Source organism: Mesoplodon bidens, assembly GCF_964165515.1.
Source record: "Mesoplodon bidens genome assembly, chromosome: 2".
Taxonomy (NCBI): Eukaryota; Metazoa; Chordata; class Mammalia; order Artiodactyla; family Ziphiidae; genus Mesoplodon; species Mesoplodon bidens.
This window is the reverse complement of record NC_138177.1, coordinates 141,823,191-141,847,450: the sequence shown is the minus strand read 5'-3', so window position 1 is coordinate 141,847,450 and position 24,260 is coordinate 141,823,191. Positions and strand designations below refer to the sequence as shown.

Below are 24,260 nucleotides of genomic sequence, written 5' to 3'. Positions count from 1 at the left end.
TGCCTTTCATTGATGTCCTGGGACCAGTGCTGGTGTCTGTAAGGCCCACAGCACATGGTGGCGGCCCTGTGATGCGGGCCCCCGTCCCTGCCGAGGGAACCTGGGGACCGAGCTGGGCTCCGCACCTCGGCTCTGTTACACACTCCTCCACTGCTCTCCTGGTCTCGGCCTCTAGGCTGAATCACAAAGCAGAACCGGGCTCCCAGGTCTCATTTCCAGTTTTTAATGTTTTTCTTGTAAAACCAAAAATATAAAACTGGCAGGGGAATGGAAAACAAGTTCTGTACATTTTATATACACGAGGTCTGTGATTTTGAAACCATTGGGGAAACAAAAGGAAGACACAGTCAAGGGATGCCACAGGTCACGGATCCTGACGGGCACCTCTGAGCACCTGGCTCAGGCTCAGAGGCTCACTCCCGGCCAGTGCTGCGCAGCTGCCGCAGACCAGGCACCCTGCGTTCTGCGGAGCAGTGGCCTGGCTGCTCGGGCTGGGTGCCCCGAAGGTGGGAACAGACGGCGGGGTGGGCAAGGGAGCGTCTGCGGTGGAAGTCAGGCAGGTGTGGGAGGCGTTCCTTCAGGTGTCTGTGTAGATGGAGGGGATATGACTCAGGCAGTGGTCAAAGGCCCCGTTGGGGAAGAAGCCGCAGTCCTCGGGGCCGCCGGACACGACATCTTCTGATGGCTGTGGTGGCAGCACTGTGGGGCATGGGGCCTCGGCCAGGGCCTCGTAGCCTGTGGGTGTAGGGGGACAGGGTCCAGACTGGAGAACTCAAGGGCCATGCCGTGTCATTTTTTCCCAGCTCCCAGACCCCACCCTCCTGCCCAGGGTCCCTCATCACGGTGTCCCCTCAGCAGGGTGCTCTGAGACCTCTGCTCTTCCAGATGGGGGAGCTGGTGGGCAGGGTGGGGGCTTGGGAGGAGGCTCCCTAGGCCTTGTACCCCCAAGGGGCCCAGGGCAGTTGGGGAGAGAGGCAAGAGCTGCCGTGGGGCAGTCCATCACCCAGTGCTGGACTGTGGTGCAGAATGTGGGGAGGAAGGGGAGGTCAAGGTGGGAACATCACAGCTCTAGTCCTCAAGGGCTGGTTTTCTCCTGGCAGAAGGACCCCAGCCCACCGCCACCCTTTCAGGCTCCTATGCCCCAGCAGACACAAGAAACCCGAAGAAGGGGGCCAGCACTCATTGGGCGTTTACCAAAAGCTCATTTAAATCTTGTCTCACTTAAGCTTCACAACAATCCTATGAGGTGTGATTCATTATCCCATTTTACAGGTGAGAAGACAGGCTCAGAGAAGGCAAGCTTCTTGCCCCAGGTCATAGTAAGCAGGGGAGCGGGGATTTGAACCCAGGTGCATCTGGCTCCGAGACACCTGGCTCTTCCATTGGACACACTGTCTCTGGGGTGGGGGTCTGAAACCTAGAAGGGGCCTAGAGAGGTCATCTTATCCAGTCCCTGCCCTAAGGACTCTGTCCCTGAGCTGCTGTCATGAATTTGTATAACCTGAGACAGATGGGTCTCAGTCTTCCTGTCTATGCAATGGGATCAGACCAAACTAATGCTGAGGCCCCATGGCCCTACCTTGTTGGTCCGGATTCAATCCTGTGAGTCTGCTCTCAGCTTGGCAGAGGAGGTGTGGGCAAGGGCACTGGATGCTGGGCTGCCACCCAGACAGCAAGGGAGAGGGGAGGCCAAAAGAACCCCCTACCCAGGTGTGGGGGGCATGGAAGCTGCCTCTCGCCCCCGCTCAGAGCTATTTATTTCAGACCTTGCTGCTAAACCAAGAAACTCCCACCTAGAGCTGGATGGGGCCAGGGGGAGGATGGGGTGGTGAGAGCTGGCAGCGCTGGAGAGGGCGGTGGTGGGTGCCTAATCACGCACCAACCCACGTGCAAACAAACACGGAACACGCCCCCCTGCCCCCCGCGGACCTGTGGTCAGGTTCACATCTGCCTCTCGTGCATGCGTGTGACACATGTCCACTCACAGAGATATGTACACCGTACCCGAACACACAGGCACATACCTGCACACAAGCATGCTCATATGAAATGGCTCAAACATGCTAATACACAACCATGCACACACACGTGTACACACAAGAGGGGAATCACAGGAGGAGGACACGTGTGTGCACAGACACGGCATGAACATCAGCACAAGCACGATGTGGAGCACATGTCTGCAGACACAAACACACGTGCCGTGCCACCGAGCTCCTTACACACATGGGGCGCTCACACTACCGGGAACCCACTGTGCTGGCCCTGCATGCACATGCATGCACATGGCCACAAAGACGGGCCCCACAAACACGTGTAGAAAGAAGACATGCACAGACCCGGAGCGTGTGTGTGAGCAGGAACACACGGGTGCACACGCAGGTGACCCACAGGTTTGTGTGTGCTCGGCTGTGGCCTTGGTGCTTGTCCCTGGTCCTTATCCCTCCACCCCCAGCTGCACACTCCCAGAGCTGCCCAAGGGGCCTCCAGGAAGGGTCTCAGGCTCCCCTTTGTCTGGGGCTCCACCATCCTGCCCAGGCCTTGCAGCTTCCAGCTAGATCTGAGCCCCGAGGCTGATCTGGGGTGGGCTTGGCTTGGGGACTTGCGGTACCACCCATCTGATGCCCCTGCTCTGACCAGGCCTGGCCCTGGGGTCTGAGACCTCCACTCGGGCTGTGCGAAGCCCTCCCCTCTCACTGGGTTCTCTACCCCAGCTGGGGGCATTACTCAAGGAAGGCCCAGGGCCCTGAGGGGGACACATGTGCAGCATAAGGAACAAGCACAACCTCTAGGCTCTGTCTCTTCCTACAGTGTGGCCTCTGTGGGCCTCGGTTCCCTCATCTGTTAAATGGGGATCAGTATTTGTCTCATTCCCTGCTGTATTCTTAGGGTTTACAACTGTGCCTGGCACACAGTAGGTGCTCAATAAATATTTAAAGGGAAGCATCAGCTAGACAGGGAGCTCCTAGTCTGATTCTTCTCTGTGTCAGAGTGTGGAAGGAACACTGAGGCTGGGGTCAGGCAGCGTGCAAATCCCCACTCTGTGGGGTCCTGGGACTTCCCTGCGCCTTTAGCTCCGCCTCTGTAAAGTGGGGATGACCCTACCTCATAGGGCCGTCCCAAGGCTGCAGGACAATACGCACGAAGCACGCAGCGCAGGAATGGAAAGGAGGCATGCAGGCAGGGCTTACCTGTGGCAGGTAAAGGTGCACTGAGGCCATGGTAGCCATTGGGCCGCAGGGGGTTGAAACCGTGGGCCTCCCCGGCCAGTCCGTCCCCACTGGCGGCCTGCTCGGCTGACCGGTAGCAGTCACCATAAGGGAAGCAATTCTGGATGGAGTGGAAACTGCCCTGGTAGCCTGCAGGGGGAGGCAGCGGGGGCTGCATTCAGAGGGAAAATGCCCAGGGAGGGAGGGGACGGTCCCCCACTGCAGTGCTCAGCCCCCCACACTGTCCTGTGGGCCTGGGGGGTGTGAATGAGTGAAGAGAGCCCCAGGGTGGAGGAGGCGCAGGGGGTCCTGCCCTGCGTAGGGTTGGGCGAGGTGGTCTGCTTCGGGGGAAGGGACTGTGGGCCCTCCCCCGACTTCCCCTCTGAGATACCCCATCTCTCACTGTTCCTCCAAGCAGCAGGCCAGTCCCACCCCCAGCCATCAAAGGGAACGCTGTTCCCTTTGATGCCTGGTCGATGGAACAAACTCTTCCTCAGCCCCGCCTCCCGGCTTTTCCCAGTGTGGCCCTCAGTGCCCACCCTCATTCCGAGTACCCACCTGCCACCCCCAGGCCAGTGTCTCCTGCCTCTCGGGCAGCCTGAGTGGAATCGGTGGGTACATATGGAGAGGGCGCCCTGGCCAGAGCTTACCTTGTGGGCTGGGCAGAGGCTGGGGCGGAGGGCTCTGGAAGGGCGGGTAGGGTGGCTTGCTGGGGAGCGTGGGGAAGGACTGGCCCCCTGGAGAATGGCTCTGGGAGGACGGTGGCAGCGGCGGTGGCGCAAGCCCCTTCAGTGGGCTGACCATGGGTGAGAGGAGGCCGGGTCCCAACCTGGAGAGAAGAGACAGCCCTTAGCAGGATGGGCTCTGGGGGCCACAGGCATGCCTGCCACTTCTTGTTCCCCTCCAGCAACGGTGAGCTCACTCACTGACCTGCTCTAACTTACAACAGTGCAGTTAGAAGAGGAAGCTTTTATTTCTGATTATGTTCAAACCGGAATTAAAATTTAAAATCCTGTAAGCTTTAGAGTCCAAAGGAACCAGTAAAGAAAAGCTTCTATTTGGTATTTAGGACTGATAGTCAAGACCACTGGTTATAACCACAACCTCTGGAGTCAACGAAACTGTTTAAAACCCCATCTGCTCTCACTGCCCACGTGACTTTGGGCAAAATGCTTAATGTCTCTGAGCCTTGGTTTCCTCACAGGGTTGCTGTGTTCTCCACCTCGCAACTCCACTGCAACTCTTTACCCAGCCACCCCTGCTGGATCCCCACACCCTAACTCTGTGCAAGCCGCTCTGGCCACTGGCAGGATGAGTCCAGGAACAGCCCCACTGAAAGCCAGGGCAGTTTCTCAGCAGGAGAACATCCCAAGGCACTAACAGTCACCGTTCACTCATTGAACCTCTGCCTTGCTCCAGACCCTGTGAGAGATGTTCACAGATCAGAAAACCAAGGCTCAGAGAGGTTGCCCAAGTTAGTCCCAGCCACACAGCACTGACCCCATGGGTTATGGTGAGGATAAAATTAAGTAAAGCAATGTAGACAAAGCACCCAATATGATGTCAGATACATTCTTAGCCACACTGTGAATCATCAGCATTATCATCAAGGTGAAAGGAAGGGAAACTAGCACTTAGATCTGATGTCCAAATTGGCCTTTAGTCCTCTGCATGGTGTACTTTTAGGGACCTTCTGTCTCCAACTTTGGCCATCTCTCCTCCACTTGCACACATCCTGTGATGGGGGACTCACCACCTCCCTTCGTACACAGCCTGAAGGGGTGTAGGCCTCAGCCTATACTCTCTGGAAGCTCACGTTCTGAAACGAGCCTGCAGCGGCTGAGAGCTGTGCAGCCGCCCTGAACCCAGCTGAGCCCCAGTGGGCTGTCTAACTAGGCTTCATGTCACTGTACGCCAGGTTCCTTCCTCTTGCCGCCTTCCTAAGCCTCTGAGGTCTGCTCACAGGAACCCAAGTGACCCTGGGGTCAGGGGAACTTGGCTGAAGGCTCACAGCCTATGAAGCATTTATGTGCACTGCAGAAAGAGGATGAGTGTGAGGGCTCAGAGTCTTTATTTTCTTGTTTGCGTTAAGGGTTATGTTGGACCATTCACGTTAGAATAGCCTATGAACTCAATGTCACAGCTCCAGGTGAAGCTCCAGGTAACCTTTTCAGGCTAGGCATGTTACCCCGGCCCACCCTCCAACACATGAAGAGGTGTGAACAGACAGATCAGTGCCTCTCTCTGAGGGGAGCAGGACTGTCTCAAAACAAGGAAAGATTTGGGGAAAGGTTGGTTGGCTTTACGTCTGTAGCTCTGCAGGGTCCCCACGTGCTCTAACTTGGGCATCCTGCTGTCACTGCCCCTGTGATGACACTGCACTGTCATCATTCCCATGTCTGGGACCCCCACCGCTGTGTGAGTACGCTGAAGACAGCAGAAAGGGGCTTCCATGCTGGGTCCCTCGTCCCCAGGCCTAGCATCTAAGGCCCTGGAGGTACACGTCAGCCTCCATAAGTTGAGAAACTGATCCTCATCAAGACTCCATGAATTAATTGTCATTATCATCAACATGTATATTTTTAGACCTGTCTCACAGGGCCATCGAGAGGGTCTACAATTGTGCTCTATAAACTGTGTAGGGCGGTGCACAAGGCATGGGTCCTCATAACCAGTTCTCTCGGCTGAGGCTGGGTCCAGGTGTGGCCAGGAGGGTGGGTCTTCCTCCTTCCAGCCTGCTGGGTGGTACCCTCCTGTCTTATGCCCACCCCATCCTGGCACCCACAGCCCAGTTCTTCCCCGACTTCCTGTCAGTCCCCTCCCCTGGGAGCCTCTGCGGGGAGGGCCAGGCCTGGTCCTCTCAGTTACTCCCTGCTCAGCACCGGGCCTGGCACATAGCAAACAGCTGATAAATACTAACAAATGGGCTTCTGAATCACTCAGCTACAAAATCCAGAGATTAACAGCACTGCAGACTTAAGGAGAACCAGATCCGAAGGGGAAAAAACATGCATTTTCAAAGTTTGTTTCTCCTGTCTCAAACCTGCCATAAATTCCCATTTGCCACCCTCACAGCCAGTGAAATTAAACAGAACACGCCTCTCCCCTCAGCAGACGTGAAGGCTGAGGTTATACTGCTCTACCTGAACTCTTTAAAAGGAAAAAAGATCATCTGGAGCTCCTCTTCTGAGTCATGCAAATGATCCCTAAGTCAAATATTTTTGCTTCAATTGGAACCTATAAAAATTAATATAAAACCTCACTGGCCTGGCAGACTAGGGCTTCATACCTCGTACAGGGCCGGGGAGAAAAAACCACCCTATTGAGCGTCTTCTCTGAGCCAGGGTAAACAAATCTGGTCATGAAGTCAGGCCCTCTTAGCATAGTTTTGAGTGAATCAGATAATTCTGTCAAGCTATTTAACTTCCCAGCAAACCACCAGGGAGCTGCGAGTGGCCTTCCATGTTGACTTTGGCAGGACGGGGAGGCTGAAGGCCTTCCCCCCTTCCTCGCCTCTTCTCAGGGGCTGAAAAAAGAAACCCATTCAAGCTGGGCCTGGGCCTGGTGTCAGGTGTGAGGGCCCTTCTCTCGGGCAGCCCAGGGGAGCCTGGGCACCTGGCTGGGGGGATGGCTTGCCCGTTGCTCCTGCAGGCACGGGTGGCCGAGCGGGCCTGGGGTCCTATCTCCGTCCTGTCATCACTCTGCCTCTCGCTGCAGGAATCCTTGATGGGCACTTATGCAGGCGGCAGGGAGGTGATGAACGAGGTGGAGCAGAGTGCACAGGCCTGAGAGGGGCAAGGCCTCTGTGGTTTATTTTTCTTTGGTTGGCGATGTTTTGGGGCTGGCTGTGGGTGAACAGGTGGCCTGAGCCAGTGGGTGGGGGACAGGGGGGTAGTGTCCAAGGAACCTGTACCGGGTGACACATACAATGTCAGGCATGTGTAGCTGATCCTCACCACCTTCCTAGAGGAGGGTATTTTAATGCCCATTTTACAGAAGAGGAAACTGAGGCTCGGGGAGGGCTTGGTTTTCTGGGTCTCCCTTTGCACTACTCCATCATGCTGCCTCTTTGTGGCTCTTCCCCTACTCATAGCCAGTCCTCCCTGCTCACCCAAGGGTTCATCTCTGACTAGCCCTCCTCTCCCCACCCAGCCAGAGTGTCCTCAAGTCCTGCTCATTCCACGGCACTCATGCCTTCTGAGCGTTCCTCCTCTCTCCCACAGGTGCTGGCTCAGGCTGCCATCCACCCACCTTGGACGATGCAGTCCAGCCCCACACTGCAGGCTGTGCCTTCTCATCCCCAAACCTGACCTGCTGACTGCTCAACACACTTCAGACAGAGTCCTGTCACAGGCCCCGTGATCTGGCCCTGGTGACCGCTCTCTTGAGCTTATCACCCCACACGAAGGTTCAGGCTTCTGAGAACTCACTAAGCTCTCACCACACTTGCCCACGCTCTGGCTGCTCCTTCCTCCCAACCTCTCCACTCGGCCAGCTCCTACTTAACCTTGGAGGCCCGGCTTAACACCACCTCCAAGAAGCCTTCCCTGACATCCTCCCCCACCACACTGGGTTCTTCTCTGGGCTTCCACAGCCCCTTCTGCTTTCTTCCCTGAGGGCACTTGCCCCGCGTCATCAATCCCTGTAGGTCTATCACAGGGAGCTTCAGCAGGGCTGGCTTGGGGCATCAGTGGCCCCAGCGCCAGGCCCAGGGCGCTGCCCTCATCAGGGGCTCAATAACTGGACACTGAATGAACGGATGAGGGAGTAGCAAGAGGAGCCCTGGACAGCGAATTTGGTAATGAACTCAGGCTGGTGGCCCCACACACAGGCAGGCCACGGTTGCAGCCTTGAGAAGGAAGGGCAGGGGAGGAGGAAGGTGATGGGATCAGGCCTTGGGGGACGAGTTTGATCAAGTCAAACTTGGGGGACAAGTTTTGATCAAGCAAAAGTGGCAGGGAGGGCAGGCAGTAGGGCTGTGAGGCTTCCCTCTTCTGTGAGGCTTCCCTCTTCTGTGAGGCTTCCCTCTGCCCGCTTGCAAGGAAAACAGATTTCTGAAGCATTAGGGGCCAGCAATTAGCACATTCCTCGTTTCCAGCCAATAAAATGGCCACAATGGGAACCACCCTGAATGCAGCAAGAGGCCCCCTCCCTGCAGTGATCCTGCAGTAAGGGCTTCTGGACAGCCCTGGCGGGCCGGCCAACGGTCACAGCTGCATCGGCCAGAAGTGGGGACGAGACCAGGCGGGCCTCTCTGCAGTGGGCAGTGGGTAGTCTGCTCACCAAATACACGGTGCAAGCCAAAGAGAAGTCAGGGTGAGGCTCCCAAGGAGGCCTGGATGTGGAAGCCCAGAATGCAGGGTCGGGTGGGGATGCAGCATCTTCCCAGGGCCGCCTCCCCAGGGAGTGGAAGGGGCACGAGGTGAGGCACCGAGAAGCCCCGTACTGATATCAGCCACCTGGTAGGGTTACCGTGAGGCACTGATGAAATCGTGCACAGAGCGCAGTACATGTAAGTGCTGCATAAACGCTGGCTATTTTCATTATTAGTAACAACCATTGAGTGTGCGGGACGCCTGCCCTCACCTGCTGCCTGTGCAGGTGCCCACCTGCTGTCCCGGAGGAGGACCGGCTTGCTGTACATACCCATCCCTGGTGCTCTCAGCCGTGGGCAGAGGGGACAGATGGTGGTGGGAACTGGTGGTGGCGTCCAGTGGGTGGTGCCTGGAAGGGACATCGTGCATAGGGGGCAGGATGCTTGATGCGAGCCCGTTATGGGGGGTGATGGAGCCAGGATACATGCCTGCAGGGAAGCAAACAAATATCACTGGGCTTCGGCCACTCCCTAGAGATGGCTGTGGATGCCCCAGAAGCTGTGTGCCTGCGGAGAGAGAAAGACAAGAAGGGAAACCAGCGAGGTTGTATTCACAGAAGGTTAGGGGCCCAAACGGGGGAGATGATGGCCCCACTCTGCTCCGTTCATGCTGTAGCTGAAGGGCTGTGTGCGGGGCTGAGGTCTGTGCTGAGAGCAGAGGTGGACTGACAGGGGCTGTCAGAGGCAGGGGGTGGTCGGGCTGTGTGTGTGCACACGTGTGTGTTTACTGGGGCAGAGGGGTGTTGAATGGAGCAGGCTGCCTCAAACCTCGGGGGCTCTTCCGGGAAAGAAGGGGCTTGCTCTGTGTAGCCCCAGTAGACAGAGACCCTGGAATGAAGAGAAGTTTGAGAGAAGCAGACTTTAGCTCCAGGCCTGGCCGTTCCTTCTAATAGGCAGAGCTGCTGTAGGGTCACAGGCTGCCTTTGGAGAAGATTAACTACCCAACCCCAGAGATGTGCAAAGCAGCGCCGGGATGTCTGCTGTGAGGGGATCTAGAGGGAGGATGACTACGCTAGCTGGGTGGCAGGCTGGCCCGGGAGACTTGGGGGAAGGGATACCACGGATGGCTGTGTAGGCTGTACACTGCACAAGGGTCCCGACCGAGGAGACGTGTCAGCCATGCTCTAGTCTCCGATTCTAAACCGCTAGAAGACACCTGCAGGGTGGTACCACCTGTTATCACCGTTTACTCTCAAGGGTCTTACCCTTGTTAAGAAGACAGGTGGGCTAATGAATCAAATGGGGGACACTAGTCAGCCCAGGGTCCCAGCTGAGGGTCTGAGAGTAGTTACTGAGGCCACTGCTTCCCAAATGCCTTCACCAAGGAACCCCAATTAGAGGGGAGAATGAACCCCAACTCTGGGACTAGAGCCTGAGAAGGTCACAGCAAAGGCTGCAAGTTTCGACATTCCCTATTTCATCTGAAAAAAAAAATGAGGCCAATTTTGCACCCCTTCTTTAATCTGGCCATGTTTATTTGAACATTAATAGAAATTGACATCCTTTTCCCAGAACTCAGTTCATCAAGTTGACGCCCTCGGAGGACTCTGTGGACCTGGGGGCTGTGCCCCGAGCTGCACTGATGCAGTGTCCACTCTGACTGTCAGCAGCTACATTTCAAATATCACTCTGGTCATCGTGGATCCAGACCCAAGGTTCTTAGCACCTCATGAGGACCATCTGAGAACACACCACACTCTTTTCATGGATGCAGTAAAGGAGGCACTTTTACCTTCTTAGGTGGTTCGAAGCCTAGCCCATCCCAGGCCTGCAAGTCAGGGAACTACTACCAGGAACCGAGCAGGGCTATGGCAGGGATTGCAAACTCAATGCCTTAGGTGGCACGGCAGGGAGCAAAGTAAATGAACCGGCAGGGTTTACGGTAGGGGACTGTGGCACCACATAGGTTGTAGACCAAACAGTTTGCAACCCCTGGCCAGGAGTTAGAGCAACAGACGTCCTATGGAAGGGTTACATTAGGTGAAATTCTCATCTATTATTAACAACAGTTAATTAAGAATATACTATGCGTCAAGCTCCTTTTCCACACTATCAAGTTTAAGCATCTCAGCAGCTGTCAATCGGGCAGATAATATGATCTCATTTTAAGATGAAGAAACTAAGTCTTAAGAACTTCAGTGATTTGTCAAAAGTCATGCAATGGGCAGCTAGCTAATCAGGCCTCCCAAATGATACCAAGAGAAAGTCCATTTAGAGCCAGGCCCGGGAAACGGCCTGGGGCTCCAGCTCAGGCTGCAGCCTGGATGTCTGGCTGGGGGCCTCTGGTCCAGGCTTCACTGTGGGCTGCCTGTGAGACCCAGGCTCTGAATGGGCTCTCGGGAGCCTCTGCCTCTCAGCCCCGGTCCCTCCCGCTCCGTCTCGGGGACCTCTGTTCCCACGGGCAACATCCATCAGCCGTCTCCTTCGGCCATACATCCCTCCCAGCTTGGTCAGGAAGGCACAGGAGCGGGTTTCTGCGGATGGGGCCTGGCTCAGCACTGCTCACGGCCTGCTCCACTCACCGCTCTCTACGGCACCTCCGCACCTGCCATCTTGAACCCATTTGGGAGTCTGACAGCTGGGAAGGCCTAGAATCCTGATAAATCCTGTTCCCTCTCCCTCAGCCGTGCTGACCTCATGCTTCTCATGTCCTCACTGCCCATCGTGTTACCAGGGTCAGCTGAGGGATGCCTGCCAGGTGAGCTCCCGAGGGTTTCCTGTAAAGAGAGCTGGTCCTCCCTGATGAGAGACAAGCTAGAGGGGGCTTCCTATAGTCAGACCAATGAAGATTTGAGGCCGCCCTCCCCAGCCCCTCCCTAACCTCACCGCTCTGTTCTGGACTCTTCTGTCCACCCTCATCGAATCTGTGCCATTCCCCCTGCCTTTGCCCTGCCTGGTCCAGGTCCCTCTCTGTATAGCCCCCTGAGGATGAACACACGGTAGGCGGCTGAGTATGTGGACATGGGGCCTGCCTGTTCTCTCCCCAGAACATACCACTTCAGGCTGTAAAGCAGCATCATCAATCACCAGCCGTGAGCACTTAACCTCTGGCCCCAACATCTGTTCCCAACCGTGCCTCAGGCATCTATCTGCTGTAGGGTCTGCAGAAGAACCTGACGGCCGAATCCCAGAGGGACCCAGGACTCCTGGGTTTGCCTGGCTGGTCCTTTTCTCCCCACTGTGCTGGAAGCAGCTCAAGGACAGGGACTAGAACAGAGCCTGGCACACAGTAGGTGCTCAGTATGGGGAGGTGTAGCATTGGCAGCAGGGAGGCAACAGACGGTCTGGTTGAGGGCACAGACTGCAGTCAGATGGCCTGGGTTGAAATTGGCCTCTGCCATTTACTGGTTGTGGAACCTCAGCAAAAAGTTACTTAAGCTCTCAAGGCCTCAGTTTCCTCATCTGGAAAAGAAAGAGCATACTAGCATGTACTTCTGAGGCCGACGTGAGGATTATGTTAGTGAACACACATATGTATAGGCCCTAGAACGGCTCCTGGCAGCACATATTCAATAAATGTTGGCTGTTGCATTATTAGGAGATGGATGAGTAAATAGTTACTCTTCTCCTTCACCATGAGACACAAAAATAATGACAAAATTCTCAGTCACATGGGTTCATATAAGGGATCACATCCACAGTCCCATTTGTTGCCACGGCAGGTGTGGGACGGGGCAGGGAACTGAGGCTCGGGGCAGGGGAAACACCCCTCACTCATTGTTGGGGCGGGTCTGGGCAGGCTTGGCATCACCCCCGTGCCCTTCCCGTCCACGATGCTACCACAGTGACTTCGCTTCTCATCTGCAGCATGGGCTCACTGGTGACTGGATGAGGTGATGTTTGTAAAGTGACCGGCCCAAGCAGGTGCTCAAGAGATGGTTGTTGCTGGTTCCGACCGCTCTCCCTGGGACAAGCCCTGGGATAGCATCTGGGAGAACAGGCTTCCAAATTGAATCTGCTGACTTTTCTGGATGACCTTGGGTCAGTCCTTTTCCTGCCCAGACCTGAGTCCTCCCAGGGTAAAAATGATGCAGCTGCAGGACCTCAACCCCAGGGTAGCCATTATTAATCAGTCTCAGCCCTCTTTCCTGCTGAGCCTCAGAATCCTTCTCAACACACAGCTCCAGCCACAGGCAGCTGGCACTTGAGATGCAAACCTTTATCCCTAGACTAGGTCATCCCTAGGGTCTCTTCTCTACTAGGGTCCCTATTTTAGCAACTCTGACCCTATAAGAAGCAGCCATGGCAGACGGACCCCCTAGCTGGAGGGAGGTGGGTGTGGTCCCTCCTCCGTGGACCCATCCTCCTGGGGTGTCCTCACCTTTGTGGACCTGTATGAGCACAGACCCTGTGAAGGGGAAACACCTTCTCTTCCCGAGGTTGTTTGGTAAAGTGCTTTGACACAGTTTTAAATTTGCTGCAACTCTAAGGCTGTGGGGGGAGAATTAAAAAAAACTAGAAAACAAAATATGTTTAAAATGGTTGGGGTAATTCAAGAAATCCCGAAGGGTGGGAAAAGCTTTCTGCTCTGATACTGTGGTTTCTTTGGGGGTTGGGGAGCGGGTAGAGCACAAGTATTATCAGCTGGAATCCACAGGCCACACTGCCCTTTTCTGGGCTGGATTCCCAAGCATCCAGGAATTCCTGCCAGGGCCTGAGACCTGCTCCATGGCCCGCGGCAGCTGGGAGGGACACACAGGCTGCCTCGGCTGGACCAGAGGCTCTGAGTGTCCGGATGGATAGGCTGCAGGGTTCCAGGGGTTTGGCGGGCCCTATCTTATGATGAGCTGGAACTGATTATGGCCAAGCTGCCCACCCTCTCAGAGCCTCGGTTTTCTCCTCTGAAGCAAGGAGTCGTGGTGGGGAGTCCATGGGACTTTAAGTTGGGGTCCAGGCCTGAGCCCTGAGGCAGGTCCTGAAGGAAGTGCAGGAGCTGCCTTCGTGAAGGGGAGGGGAGTGGAGGCTGGCACGGTGTGTACAGTGGTTCAGAGTCAAGAGGGAACATGGGGTGTTCGGGAACTGCGTCCAACGTGCCAATGTTGGGGCAGGAGGCCGCCAGGAGTGCCTAGGCCCAGTGAGGCCCGAGAGGCCCAGCTGGGAGGAGCCTGAGCTTCATCCCATGGGCAATGGGGAGCCACAGAGGAGTGTGAAGGAACATATGCCTGGTCAGATAAGCTGCAGAGTCAGTAAGCCCCAAGGAGTGGGTGCCCTCCAGCAGGACATGCCCACATGGCCCCTGCTGCCCAGAGAGCCTGGCCGTCCTCCTGGAGGGCTGGGTCCAGGAAGGGGCCCCTCCGGGCTGTGCGCCTAGCCCTGCCTCCCTGCTTGCGTACCTGGGAGCAGCTCCTGGCTCAGGGTGCGGCCACCCTTCCCGTTGCTGGCAGCCAGCTGTGTGGATGCGTGGAGCTGCTGTAGGGCCAGACACTCGGTCAGGACATCGGCCTCAGCATCAGGGCACATGTGCAGCTGGGGAGTGAGCAGAGAGAGAGAGAGTGTTAGCGTGAGACCACTTGCCCACCGGCAACCCTCGCTTTAGGGGACAGGGCAGGAAGGACAGTGGCCCCAGGGCACGACCCCTCCCTCACTGTACCTCAGTTTCCTCATCTGTCAAATGGAGCTAATTATGTACACAGTGAAGGTTGTGTTAGTTCAGGGCTGAGAAGCAGATGCTAAGGGAAGATTGAACGTGCAAGGGTTTTAATAGGGAGAGAAAACTGGGAGAGCCGTCAGACCAAGGGAAGGAGGGAGGGAGAGGAAGCTTCCTCGACTGCGAGCCTAGGTACCAGGGAGTCCTCAGGGAGCCAAAGTCTGCTGGGAGTCAGGGGGGTCCAGGTCTCCCAGGAAGGGGTCTGGTCTCACATCCCCACAGGGCCTGCCGGGCTCAGTCTCTGGCTGGGAGCGCCCGCAGGAGGGGTGGCCTCGGCACAGATGCCGAGAGGGCATCAAAGTGCAGCAGTTGGGGCCTTCCAGGTAGCTGGAGCTCTGTGAGGCCCATTCTTGGGGCTGCTGCCGGGGTGACTGATGCCATGGAGTAAGATACGGGGGCACGCGCAGTAAGTGTCTCCTCTCTGGCTCTCTGCTCCCCTGCCCGTAATAAGCAACAATACCCATCAGGCCAGGCTGCTGTGAGGAGTGATGAGAGGATGGGCATGAACGTTTGTTGAAGGTGCTGTGTCAAGGGCTGGCTGGCTCCACTGGCAGAGTCCCCCAGGCTCACATGACAGTGGGCTCACTGGGTCGATACCTGGCCTTGAGGGTGTTGGCTAAGAGTATGCTTGGGCGGGCGAGTCTTTGGCCAACCGCCCTCAGCTGTCCCTAAAGACTTGAGCTCGATACCTCAGACCATCTTCACGTCTCAAGATGGGGCCAGATGGGCACAGGGAGGGGCTGGTTGGGGCCCTTGGGCAATAGGGGGGGTGGCATGCACCAGGATGGGAGGGCCCCTTCTCCCAGGGAAATCCTAAACCTGACCACCATCAGAGTCCTGAAGATTGACTTGTCCAAACCCTCATTTTATCTGGGACAAAACCGACCCAGAGAAGGCAAGAGCCTTGTCGCATGTCACACAGCAGCTGGGAGTCAGCCCTGAGGGGTTTTCTACCTGCTCAGGCCTGCTAGGCCAGCACCCAGGCTTGGGGAAGGCATGCCCAGCCTCCCAATGGGCTCTAAGCTCCCTGACCCAGCAGCTGTTTTCCATGTAAGTTAAGTTTCTGGCAAAAGAGGGCCAAGGCATGTTCTTACAGACCGCAATGTCGATCGGATTAGGAGCAGCGGGAGAGGAGAATTAAGGAAGAAAAGCATTTCTAATTCTCTCTGAAACGCAGCAGGGCTGCCAAAGAGCTGTCATAATACAAGGGTCGCTTTACCCAGAAAGATACATCATCCCCGATGGCTTTTAATGGATGCTTATTGTTGGGAAGTTTGCAGATCTGCGGCCCCAGGTCCCTGGGGCTCAATGCAAGCCAAGCACAGGGCCTGGGAAAACCAGGGCAGGATTCTGGTCCTTGGGCACCAGTCCGCTTGGGACAGAAGCCCCCCTGGCGTGGAGCCTGGGCCATTCCCTGTCCCTGCCCAAGCACCTCAACCTGAGAGCACTGGAGAGAGCTTGGCCCTGGAAGCAGATGGGTCTGGCACTGTCACTCCCACACTGAACAACTCTGGGCAGATTTGTTACCTCTCTGAGCCTCAGTTTCCACATCTCTAAAATGGGGGGGAAATTGCCCACTTCCTAGTTATAGTGAGGGTTATAGTGAGAACTAGATGAGATACAGTCTGTGAAGCACCAGGCTTGTCTCTCCTCTCTCAGGGTGAACGTGTGTTCACGGTGAGCTCGTGGCCCATGCTGTGAACGTGTCCCTTCTCCGCTCTACTGCTTCCAGGGGCTCCCAAGCCTGTCTGTCCCCTCCTCATTGTCTCTGCCACTGAGGCCTGCTTGCTTCTAGCACCTCATCTCTGTATACACCCATCCCACAGACTACAACAGTCTAGTTCTCCAGCCTCTAGGCCTTGCTCTGCTTTATTCACGCCGTATCCACAGTTCTGAGAACAGTGCCTGGAGGACAGGAGCTGCTCCATAAACCTTTGCTGAACAAATCAATGGGCTCTTCCCCCTCTGTCCTCCTCTGTCATGCTCATGTCCCCAGATTGGCCCCTGGTGTTTCTCTTCCCCCCACACCCTCCCTGGCACTCAAGCACCCATGGCCCCAGTGGTCCTCAGGAGATGTGGGTTAAACCCAGCAGCTCACACACCGCCTGTCCAAAACAGAACCTGCCGCTTTCTTCTGCAAACCTGCTTCTTTCTTAGATTCTCTTTCCCGGTGAAGGGGACCACCATCCATCCGTCCGTCCTGCCCCCAAACGTCTGACACTGATGCCCTTCAGCCAGTCCCCCCACTGCCCAGCCAAGCAGTCGCCAAACCCAATCCCCTCCCACCTTGCCCCAGGTCAGCCCCCACTGTCTCCCCTGCTCCCCGGCAGCGGCCTCCCTGCCTTGAATTTCCCTCCAACCACCTCGATCCATTCATTCTCCACTAGGCCCCAGAGCCATCTTTCAGGGTGACATGTCCCTTTTTTGCTTATAACCCCTCGATGGCACCCCCTGTCCTCAGGCCAGCCCAGACTCCTCTGCAGGGCTTTGGGCTGTCCTGTCGCCCTGTCCCCCCCCACCTCCCCTTCGTGTGGCTTGCTGCTCAGCTCCGAGACAGGTAGGGAGCCCACTGGTCCTCGCATAGTGAGTTAAGCTTCAGTTCCTCTCTTTTTTTTTTTTTTTTTTTGCGGTACGCAGGCCTCTCACTGCTGTGGCCTCTCCCGTTGCGGAGCACAGGCTCCGGACGCGCAGGCTCAGCGGCCATGGCTCACGGGCCCAGCCGCTCCGTGGCATGTGGGATCTTCCCGGACCGGGGCACGAACCCGGGTCCCCTGCATCGGCAGGCAGACTCTCAACCACCGCGCCACCAGGGAAGCCCTTCAGTTCCTCTCTTGCACACTGTCTTCACCGGCCCAATGCTTACTCCTTCTTCAAGACTTAATGACAACACCCACCGACTTCTGTTCTGAACTTTTACTTTGGCCAAGTACTGTTCAAAAACCTTGACATAGATTTACTCATTTAATCCTCATGAAAACCCTTTAAAGCAAGTCCTCTTTGCCCCATCTGACAGCTGAGGACATGAAGAACAAAGGTGCTAAGACACGTGCCCGAGGCCATGGGGCTAGTAACGGTGAGCCCGCAGGCTGGCCAGAGCGCACACCACTGCCCCCACCCCTGGCCCCATGTCACTTCTTCCACGACCCTCCCATTCCCACCCTGACGGGCTAGAGCCCCTTCTCTGTGCCCTGACTGTTCTCTGCGCACGTCTATTGCAGTCTTTGTCATATCTCTTTATGTCTGTCTCTCACTGCCAGGTCCCCATTGAAGGTGGGGACCATGGTTTTGTATTTTTGCATCCTTGATGCTTAACATCAAATATTTATAAACAAGCCATGGCCAGTGGGCAGATGGATGAGAGAGGAGCTGGTGGACAGTCTGTGGGTGGATAAATGTCCGCTGGCTGAGGGTGAGGAAGTACAGATCTTCCTCAGCTTATAATGGAACCACGTCCCCAATAACCCATTGTAAGTTGAAAATATCACGAGTCAAAAATGCACTTAATACACCTAACCTACCAAACACCATAGCTTAGCCTCACCTACCTTAAATGTGCTCAGAACACTTACACGGACACAAAGCCTATCTTAGAATAAAGCGTTGAATAGCTCATGTAACATATTGGGTCCTGTCCTGAAAGTGAAAAACAGAATGGAGGTCTGGGAACAGAATGGCTGTTAGCATATCAGCTGTTCACCCTAGTGATTGTGCAGCTGACTGGGAGCTGTGGCCACTGCCGCTGCCCAGCATCACGAGAGAGGATCTACTGCTCATCGCAGGCCTGGAAAACGATCAAAATTCAAAAATCGAAGTATGCTTTCACTGAATTTGTAAAAGTACCATTGTACCATCATAAAGTTGAACAATTGTAAGTTGAACCATCATAAGTCAAGCCATCGTAAGTCAGGGACTGTCTGGACACTTGGGCTGGTGGGAGGGCAGATGCAGGGCAGGGGACAGTGGCACCCTTGGACGTGGAAGGCTGAATGCACGCAAGCAGTGTGGCTTGTACCTGCCTTGATGCTGGACGGGTGGCTGGGAGGCCGGGTGGGGGCATCTGCAGAGATGGGCCTGGAACGGAGCCCTCTTACCTTCTTACGCACCTGCTGCTCTTTGGCTGAATGGGCCTTCACGTGCTTGCGGAGGGAGCTGGGGTCTGTGTAGCGCTTGGAGCAGCCAGGGATCTGGCAGGCGTATGGCTTCTGTAACATCAGAGGGCAGAGGTGGGGTGAGTGAGGGTCCACCTGCCAGGCCCAAGGTACCGCTGCATGGCCTGCAGTGGGGAGGACGACTGGGCAAGGGGCGGCTGCAGGCTCACACCCTGTCCCTCCCTCCGTGTCCTGGGCCAGGAGGGGTCTGACACAGCCAGGCCTGCCGATGGGTGCGGGGAAGGTGCCTGGCCTGGCGGTGAAGGAGGGGGTTTGTGTCTCCATTCTAGCCTCATGCTGGGACCTCAGGTAAGTTGCCTCCCCTCTCTGAGTCTCACTTTTCTCCTCTGCATAATGGGGCCAACTGAGTTCTAAGGATTCTTTCTTTCAGCTCTAACACTAGCTCGGAGAAAATATACCCTTTGGGGCTCGTGGCTGCAGAGAAGCAGCAAGTGGACAATGAGTAAACTGAAGCTGTTGCCTTGGAGAGGAGGAGGAGGAGGGCAGGGAGATGGGGGAGAGGGGGCAGCAAAGGGCAGGGCGGGCACAAACATGGAGCCAAGCTGCACAACGGCAGGGCCCGGGCTGGGAGCAACTGACCAAAACTTGCCGTGGGTCGAGAATCTCAGGTCCTTGACCCAACAGTCATGGGAGACCAGAGGGAACTGGATCTCAGACACAGCCCTGGGGAGGCTGGGCCTCCATCTGCGCCCTTTGCATCCCTTCCCCTCAGAGCCCCATCCCTCCTCTAGAACGAATGCATGCCCACCGCCTCCCCTGGTTCCTGTCCAGACCCTACCCTGCTCTCTGTGCCTCCAACCTCCCCTCACACTCACAGCCAGAGGGCCTTTCTCACAGGCCTGGCCATGGTCCCACCTAACCCCCCTTGGCTCCCTGGTGCCCTTGGATACAGCCCATGTCCGGGCACTGAAGGCCCTTTATGACTTGGGCCCTGCTTGAGTCCTCACCCCTCCCCCTGCCCCTGCACACCCACCGCCCAGCCCTCGTCACCTCCTCTCCAACCTCTCCTCGAGTCTTCTTCCCACTGCCACCTCCCGAGTTTCCACGGGCAGCGCTGTCCACCTGCGCTGCTGGGTCTGTTCAGTGGCGAGTTTTCCTCAGGGGAGGCTCCCTTCTGATTCATCTCAGGCCCCAGGGTCTGACCCAGGGCAGGGACCCTGTGGCTCTAACTGGATTCTGAGCTCTCTGTAGGGGCCTCCACAAGACCTTGCTTGGGGACTCCAGCTGCTACTTGAAGTCCCTAAGGCGCCCTTTTTGAACACATCTAGGGGCTCCGATTTCTCGGGGCCTTCTGGCCTCCAGCGACTGCAGGGGATGTCATGGGGAGGGGACGTTTGGAGGTGATGCCTATGTCCCCATCAGACACGCCCACTGGAACTGCCCCCCAAAGCTCAAGGCGAGTCAGCCCCGCTGGACCTCGTGGGGAGGGGGAAGCAGAAAGAGACGGCCATACCTTGGTGCTGCTTCGGAGAGGTGCCAGGTTAAAGAAACGGAGGAGAGCAAAAAGAGAGAGACAGAGTAGTGAGAGGCTTGCCTTGCTGAAAGGAAGGTGTGGGCGGGAGGGTGGAAGGCAGGCCTCAGACCTGTCCCCACACCACCACACAGAGACACAGACCAACACGCTACAGGGTCCCTCACACACAGGCCTGCTCCCTACCCCAACATAGGCGCGCATGCGTGCATGTGCGCGCGCGCGCACACACACACACACACACACACACACACACACACACACACACACTTTCTCTCATGGGCCCTACCCTGCCCTGCCCCAGGCCCGGTCCCCTGGGGACGCTGATACAAATCCACACGCTTTTGTCAAAAAGCAAACAAACAGAGCTCCGTGTGTGCAGGCACCCTCGCCTGGAAAGAGGGCACAAGGCCCATCTCTGTGTTTGTTTTTCCAGGGCCTGACGTGTGTAGAACATTCCTCTGGCCCAGCTCCCTCATGAGCCCTCAGGAAACCCTGTGGCTGTCCCAAGCAGAAGCCAAGCCCCGGGCCTGGAGTCACCACACCAGCTCCAAAGCCTCGTTAATAGCAGGATGCTCACGGCCGTGCTGTGAGCGTGGAGCACCTCACAGAGCCCTCCTGATCTGTGCTCAAGACAGCTCCTCGCCTACTGAGTCCCCACAGTGCAGGCCCCGTGCTCGGGGCTGGCCACCCACGATCTCCTTTCAGTCTCACACCCACCCCGTGAGAAGCACCCGCACTTTGCCGATGAGGATACCGAGGCTGATGCTTTGCCCAAGATCTCACAGTGAGTGGCGTGCCCGTGACACTCTGCTAGGGTCCCCCTTCTCTTCTGCAGCCCTGAAGTGTCCAGGGAAGTGGGCAAAGGAGAGATTATCGCCCCCTTCTTCCCTATAAGGAAATGGAGGCCAGGGCAGGATGGTCTGTGGCCGTCGGGACACGAACCCCACATGGAGCGCCTGGGACATGGCAGGGTTTAGTCAGCATTCAGTGAGTCATAGGTCAAGAAAGGAGGGACTCAAGTTTGCTGTGCAGATTCTGTGTCTGGGCTCCACATCTTTCACCTCAGTTGATCCCCTATCCCTCTCATGTGAGGTAGGTGTTTGAGGAAGCTGAGGCCAGAGAGGATGGGTGGCGGTCCTGGGACCTCCGGGACCAGGTGGAGGGCCAGGGTTAGAACCCAGGCTGGTTCTCTCCAGGATGTCCCGCTGCTTTCCTGCCCACAGAGAGAATCCCATGTTTTCTGGCGCCAGAGGGGAGCTGGGGACACGACTGGGTCCTCTCTGGAAAACAAGGCCCAGCCTACATGGGGCTGACCCGATGGGCCTGAGCCTCGGGCGCTGGGAAAGCAAACTAGTCATGGGGTGGGGTCCGCCTGCATGTCTCCATGGGGCTGGAGTACGTGGGGGCTGCTCTTGGTGGCTGCACCTCCCGGGCTTGACCAGGACTTTCTGGGGAGATGCAGGCCTGAGACAACCCTGCGGGCTCATTCTGGGCCTGACCCGACCCAGCCCTCGGAGCTCTGTTCACACACCAAGTTGGGGCCAGAGGCGTGTTGCTTTGGGGCTGGGTCCAGGAAGTGCAGTAAGGGGAAGGGAGGAAGGGGGTGAGTCAGGGTAGGTGACCCTGAGATCCTGGAGGGACGTCGCCCGGGAGGAGGGGGGTACAGAGAGGCCTGGTGCTGTTGAGGCTGCCTTGTGGCCTCTGGGAGATGTAACCAGGGTGCTGGGGCACAAGCCATGCCTCTCAGGGTTGGGACAGGTGCCAAGGGCCCCAAGGGCTGGGCATGTGAGGAGGTAACAAAGGCAGAGGGATTTGGGAAGAAGATACCTCTTCACTTCATGTCCCCAACCCCCGTGACAGTGAGCCTGAGAGGGGAGGGGTGGGGACAGTGGTCGGGCTCAGGTTGGGGGGAGGGCTCTCCCTTCCCACCCTCTCCCCTCGGCCCTTCTCCCCTTTTCTAGCAAGGGGCAGCAGACTTGGGGTCAGGCAGACTGGGTGGCATCCCAGCTCCGCCACTTACCAGCTGTGTGACAGTCAATGACTTCATCTCTGACTTTCAGTTTCTTTGTTTGCAAGATGGGGATAGGCCCCCCCTACACCTTGTGGTTTGTCATTAGGATTAAACTGGGGGACAGTGTGTGTAATATTAGGGGAGAGGGGAGGTATGTAGAGCATTCTGCCCAGGGCCTGAGCCTGGCCCCAAACTCTGACTTCCCTGCTATTTTCTGCTACCCACTTCTCCCATCTTTTTTGGGTCTTGGTTTTCCCAGCTATAAAACCCCAGAGGGCCTCTAGCTCTGACCTCTATTGTTATGTGGCTTCCAACTTACCCCGGAGGGGTCAGTCGCCCTCCTGGGCCCCTGTTTCTTCATCTGTATATCTGTATACTGGACAGGCTGGGCTGGACGGCCACACAGGTCTCCCAGCCCCCGACCAGCAGAGTTCCCCAAACATTTGCACAAAATGCAGAGACACAGGCCAGTGGCCCAGACGTGGAATCTGGCTACGGACCCGTCTCCTGCTGCATATGGGGGCTGGGGGCCTCCCAGGCTGGGTGCATCCCACCACATAGGCCCAGGTGAGACTGGGGTGAGGCCCAGTTCTGAGTCAGCTCGGCCACCTTCCAGCTGAGTAGTGAAGTGGCCAGAGCCCCGCTTCCCTCATCTGTCAAGTGGGCTAGTGACCCCCTGACTGGCAGGGTCATTGTGAGATCATGGCAGACGATGTTCTAGGAAGTGCTCTGGTAACCGCTGAGGTCTGTATGCACAAGAGAGAATGCTTGGACCGATGCCGTGATGGAGCTGCAGGTTATCACACTGGCACAAACAAGGGAAAGGAGGTGGACACACGGGCATCTGGGGCCCAGGCCACTATTCCAGGGGCCTGAGTCTTAGGCCCTGCTCACCTGAACTCCTCACCCACCTTGCCTGGGAGATACAGAATGGCCCTGGAGAGCCTCTGGCCTGTCTCCATGGAGGGAGTGGGTGGGAAGAGCAGGGAGGACCTGCTCTGGGGGTGACTGACAGGCCTGGGGATAGGATGCAGGATGTGAGCCCACCCTCTCAGTGGGGCCCACACTAGTGCCCGGGCCGGTACCCCTGGGCTAAAGCAGTGATTCTCAACTAGGGGAGAGTTTAATTCTTCCTCCCCAGGATTTTTGGCAACGTTGAAGGACATTCTTGGTTGTCATAACTGGGAAGTAGGAAATCGCTCCTGTCTAATGGATAGAGGCCAGGGATACTGCTAAACATCCTATAATGACAGTACTTCCCTCTCCCCGCAAAGAATCGTCCTGCTCAAAATGTCAACAGGGCTCAAGGATGAAGGCAGCGTTTCTGCCTGGAGCCGCCTGCTGCCCTGCATTAGGCAAGTGGGGGCAGAGTGCGCGTCCTCCAACCCCACCCTCGGCCTCTGCCCTCGGGCCTACCGTGTCAAGGTGGGTGCGCTGGTGCTTGGCGCGGTCACTGGAGTTGCTGAAGGCCTTCTGACAGCCCGGGTGCTGGCACAGGTATGGCTTCTCGCCCGTGTGGCTCCGCAGGTGGATCTTGAGGTTCTCCAGCCTCGAGAAGGCCTTGCTGCAGCCCTCAAACTGCAGGAAAGCCTGGTGAGGGGTGCTCTGCAGCCCCCGGAAGGCCCACCGCCCAGCCTGGAAGTGGGGCCCAGCATCCTCTCCCCCACCAACCCCCTGACCCTGCCCGAGGCCTCCAGCTGCCCCAGTTCAGCTCCCCATGAAGTGCTCAGGACCCAAACTCTATCTGGGAAGCCCTGGTAGGTCCAGAAAAAAATACACCCCTGACTTACAAATGGCCACTAGGGCTTGAGAAAAAAGTGGTCTTTCCAACTCTGGATCTGGACTGGTTTGCCCTCCATCGGCATCTGGAAATGACGTGCTGCTCTAATGGCAGCCCTGCCCTGAATGGACAGGATGTAGGTGCACATCTATTGCAGACAGCCCTGGATTTGGAACCCAAGGTCGGGCTCTGTCCCAGTGAGGCTTTGGGCAGTGCCCTTGACCTCCCTGTGCCTTATTTCCTTGCCTACAAACTTAAGACTGTGTGGCCACCACTCAGGGCTGATATGAAGGTCCCAGGGGGTAGGACACTGACTGTCAAAGGGCTTTGCCCACCTGGAACACAGCATCCATGCCGATTGCTGTCAGAACAATGACCACACATGTAAACGCAGTGTCTCTGATTTATCATTTGGCTGTTTATCTGTTTAACATCCACCAAGTATGCACTAGGCCCCATGCCAGGCAGTGGGCATTCAGTAGGTACAGCACAGACATGTGATGCCCCTGGGCAGGGTGGGGATGAGCAGACAGCGACAAATACAGTGCTGACCCCAGCAGCCTCGGCCCAGCTCCCATCTCTCTCCCCAGAATCCT

General features: G+C 56.7%; 1 protein-coding gene across 4 annotated transcripts in view; it reads right to left on the bottom strand.

Annotated features, from left to right (window-relative positions):
• Nucleotides 1–262: 262 nt before the first annotated feature.
• GLIS1 (GLIS family zinc finger 1) overlaps nucleotides 263–24,260 on the bottom strand; it is a 228,342-nt gene continuing 204,344 nt past the window's right edge. For 3 of the 4 annotated variants that reach the window (XM_081220194.1, XM_081220193.1, XM_081220195.1), the window contains 7 exons: nucleotides 23,301–23,462; nucleotides 18,322–18,432; nucleotides 13,917–14,049; nucleotides 8,856–9,012; nucleotides 3,860–4,038; nucleotides 3,192–3,359; nucleotides 263–735 (listed from right to left, as the gene is read on the bottom strand). In XM_081220194.1, coding sequence (XP_081076320.1) covers nucleotides 578–735; nucleotides 3,192–3,359; nucleotides 3,860–4,038; nucleotides 8,856–9,012; nucleotides 13,917–14,049; nucleotides 18,322–18,432; nucleotides 23,301–23,462 — 1,068 coding nt within the window. In that variant the 3' untranslated portion in view covers nucleotides 263–577. The remainder of the gene's footprint in view (nucleotides 736–3,191; nucleotides 3,360–3,859; nucleotides 4,039–8,855; nucleotides 9,013–13,916; nucleotides 14,050–18,321; nucleotides 18,433–23,300; nucleotides 23,463–24,260) is intronic. The other variant, XM_081220196.1, reaches the window with a different exon arrangement.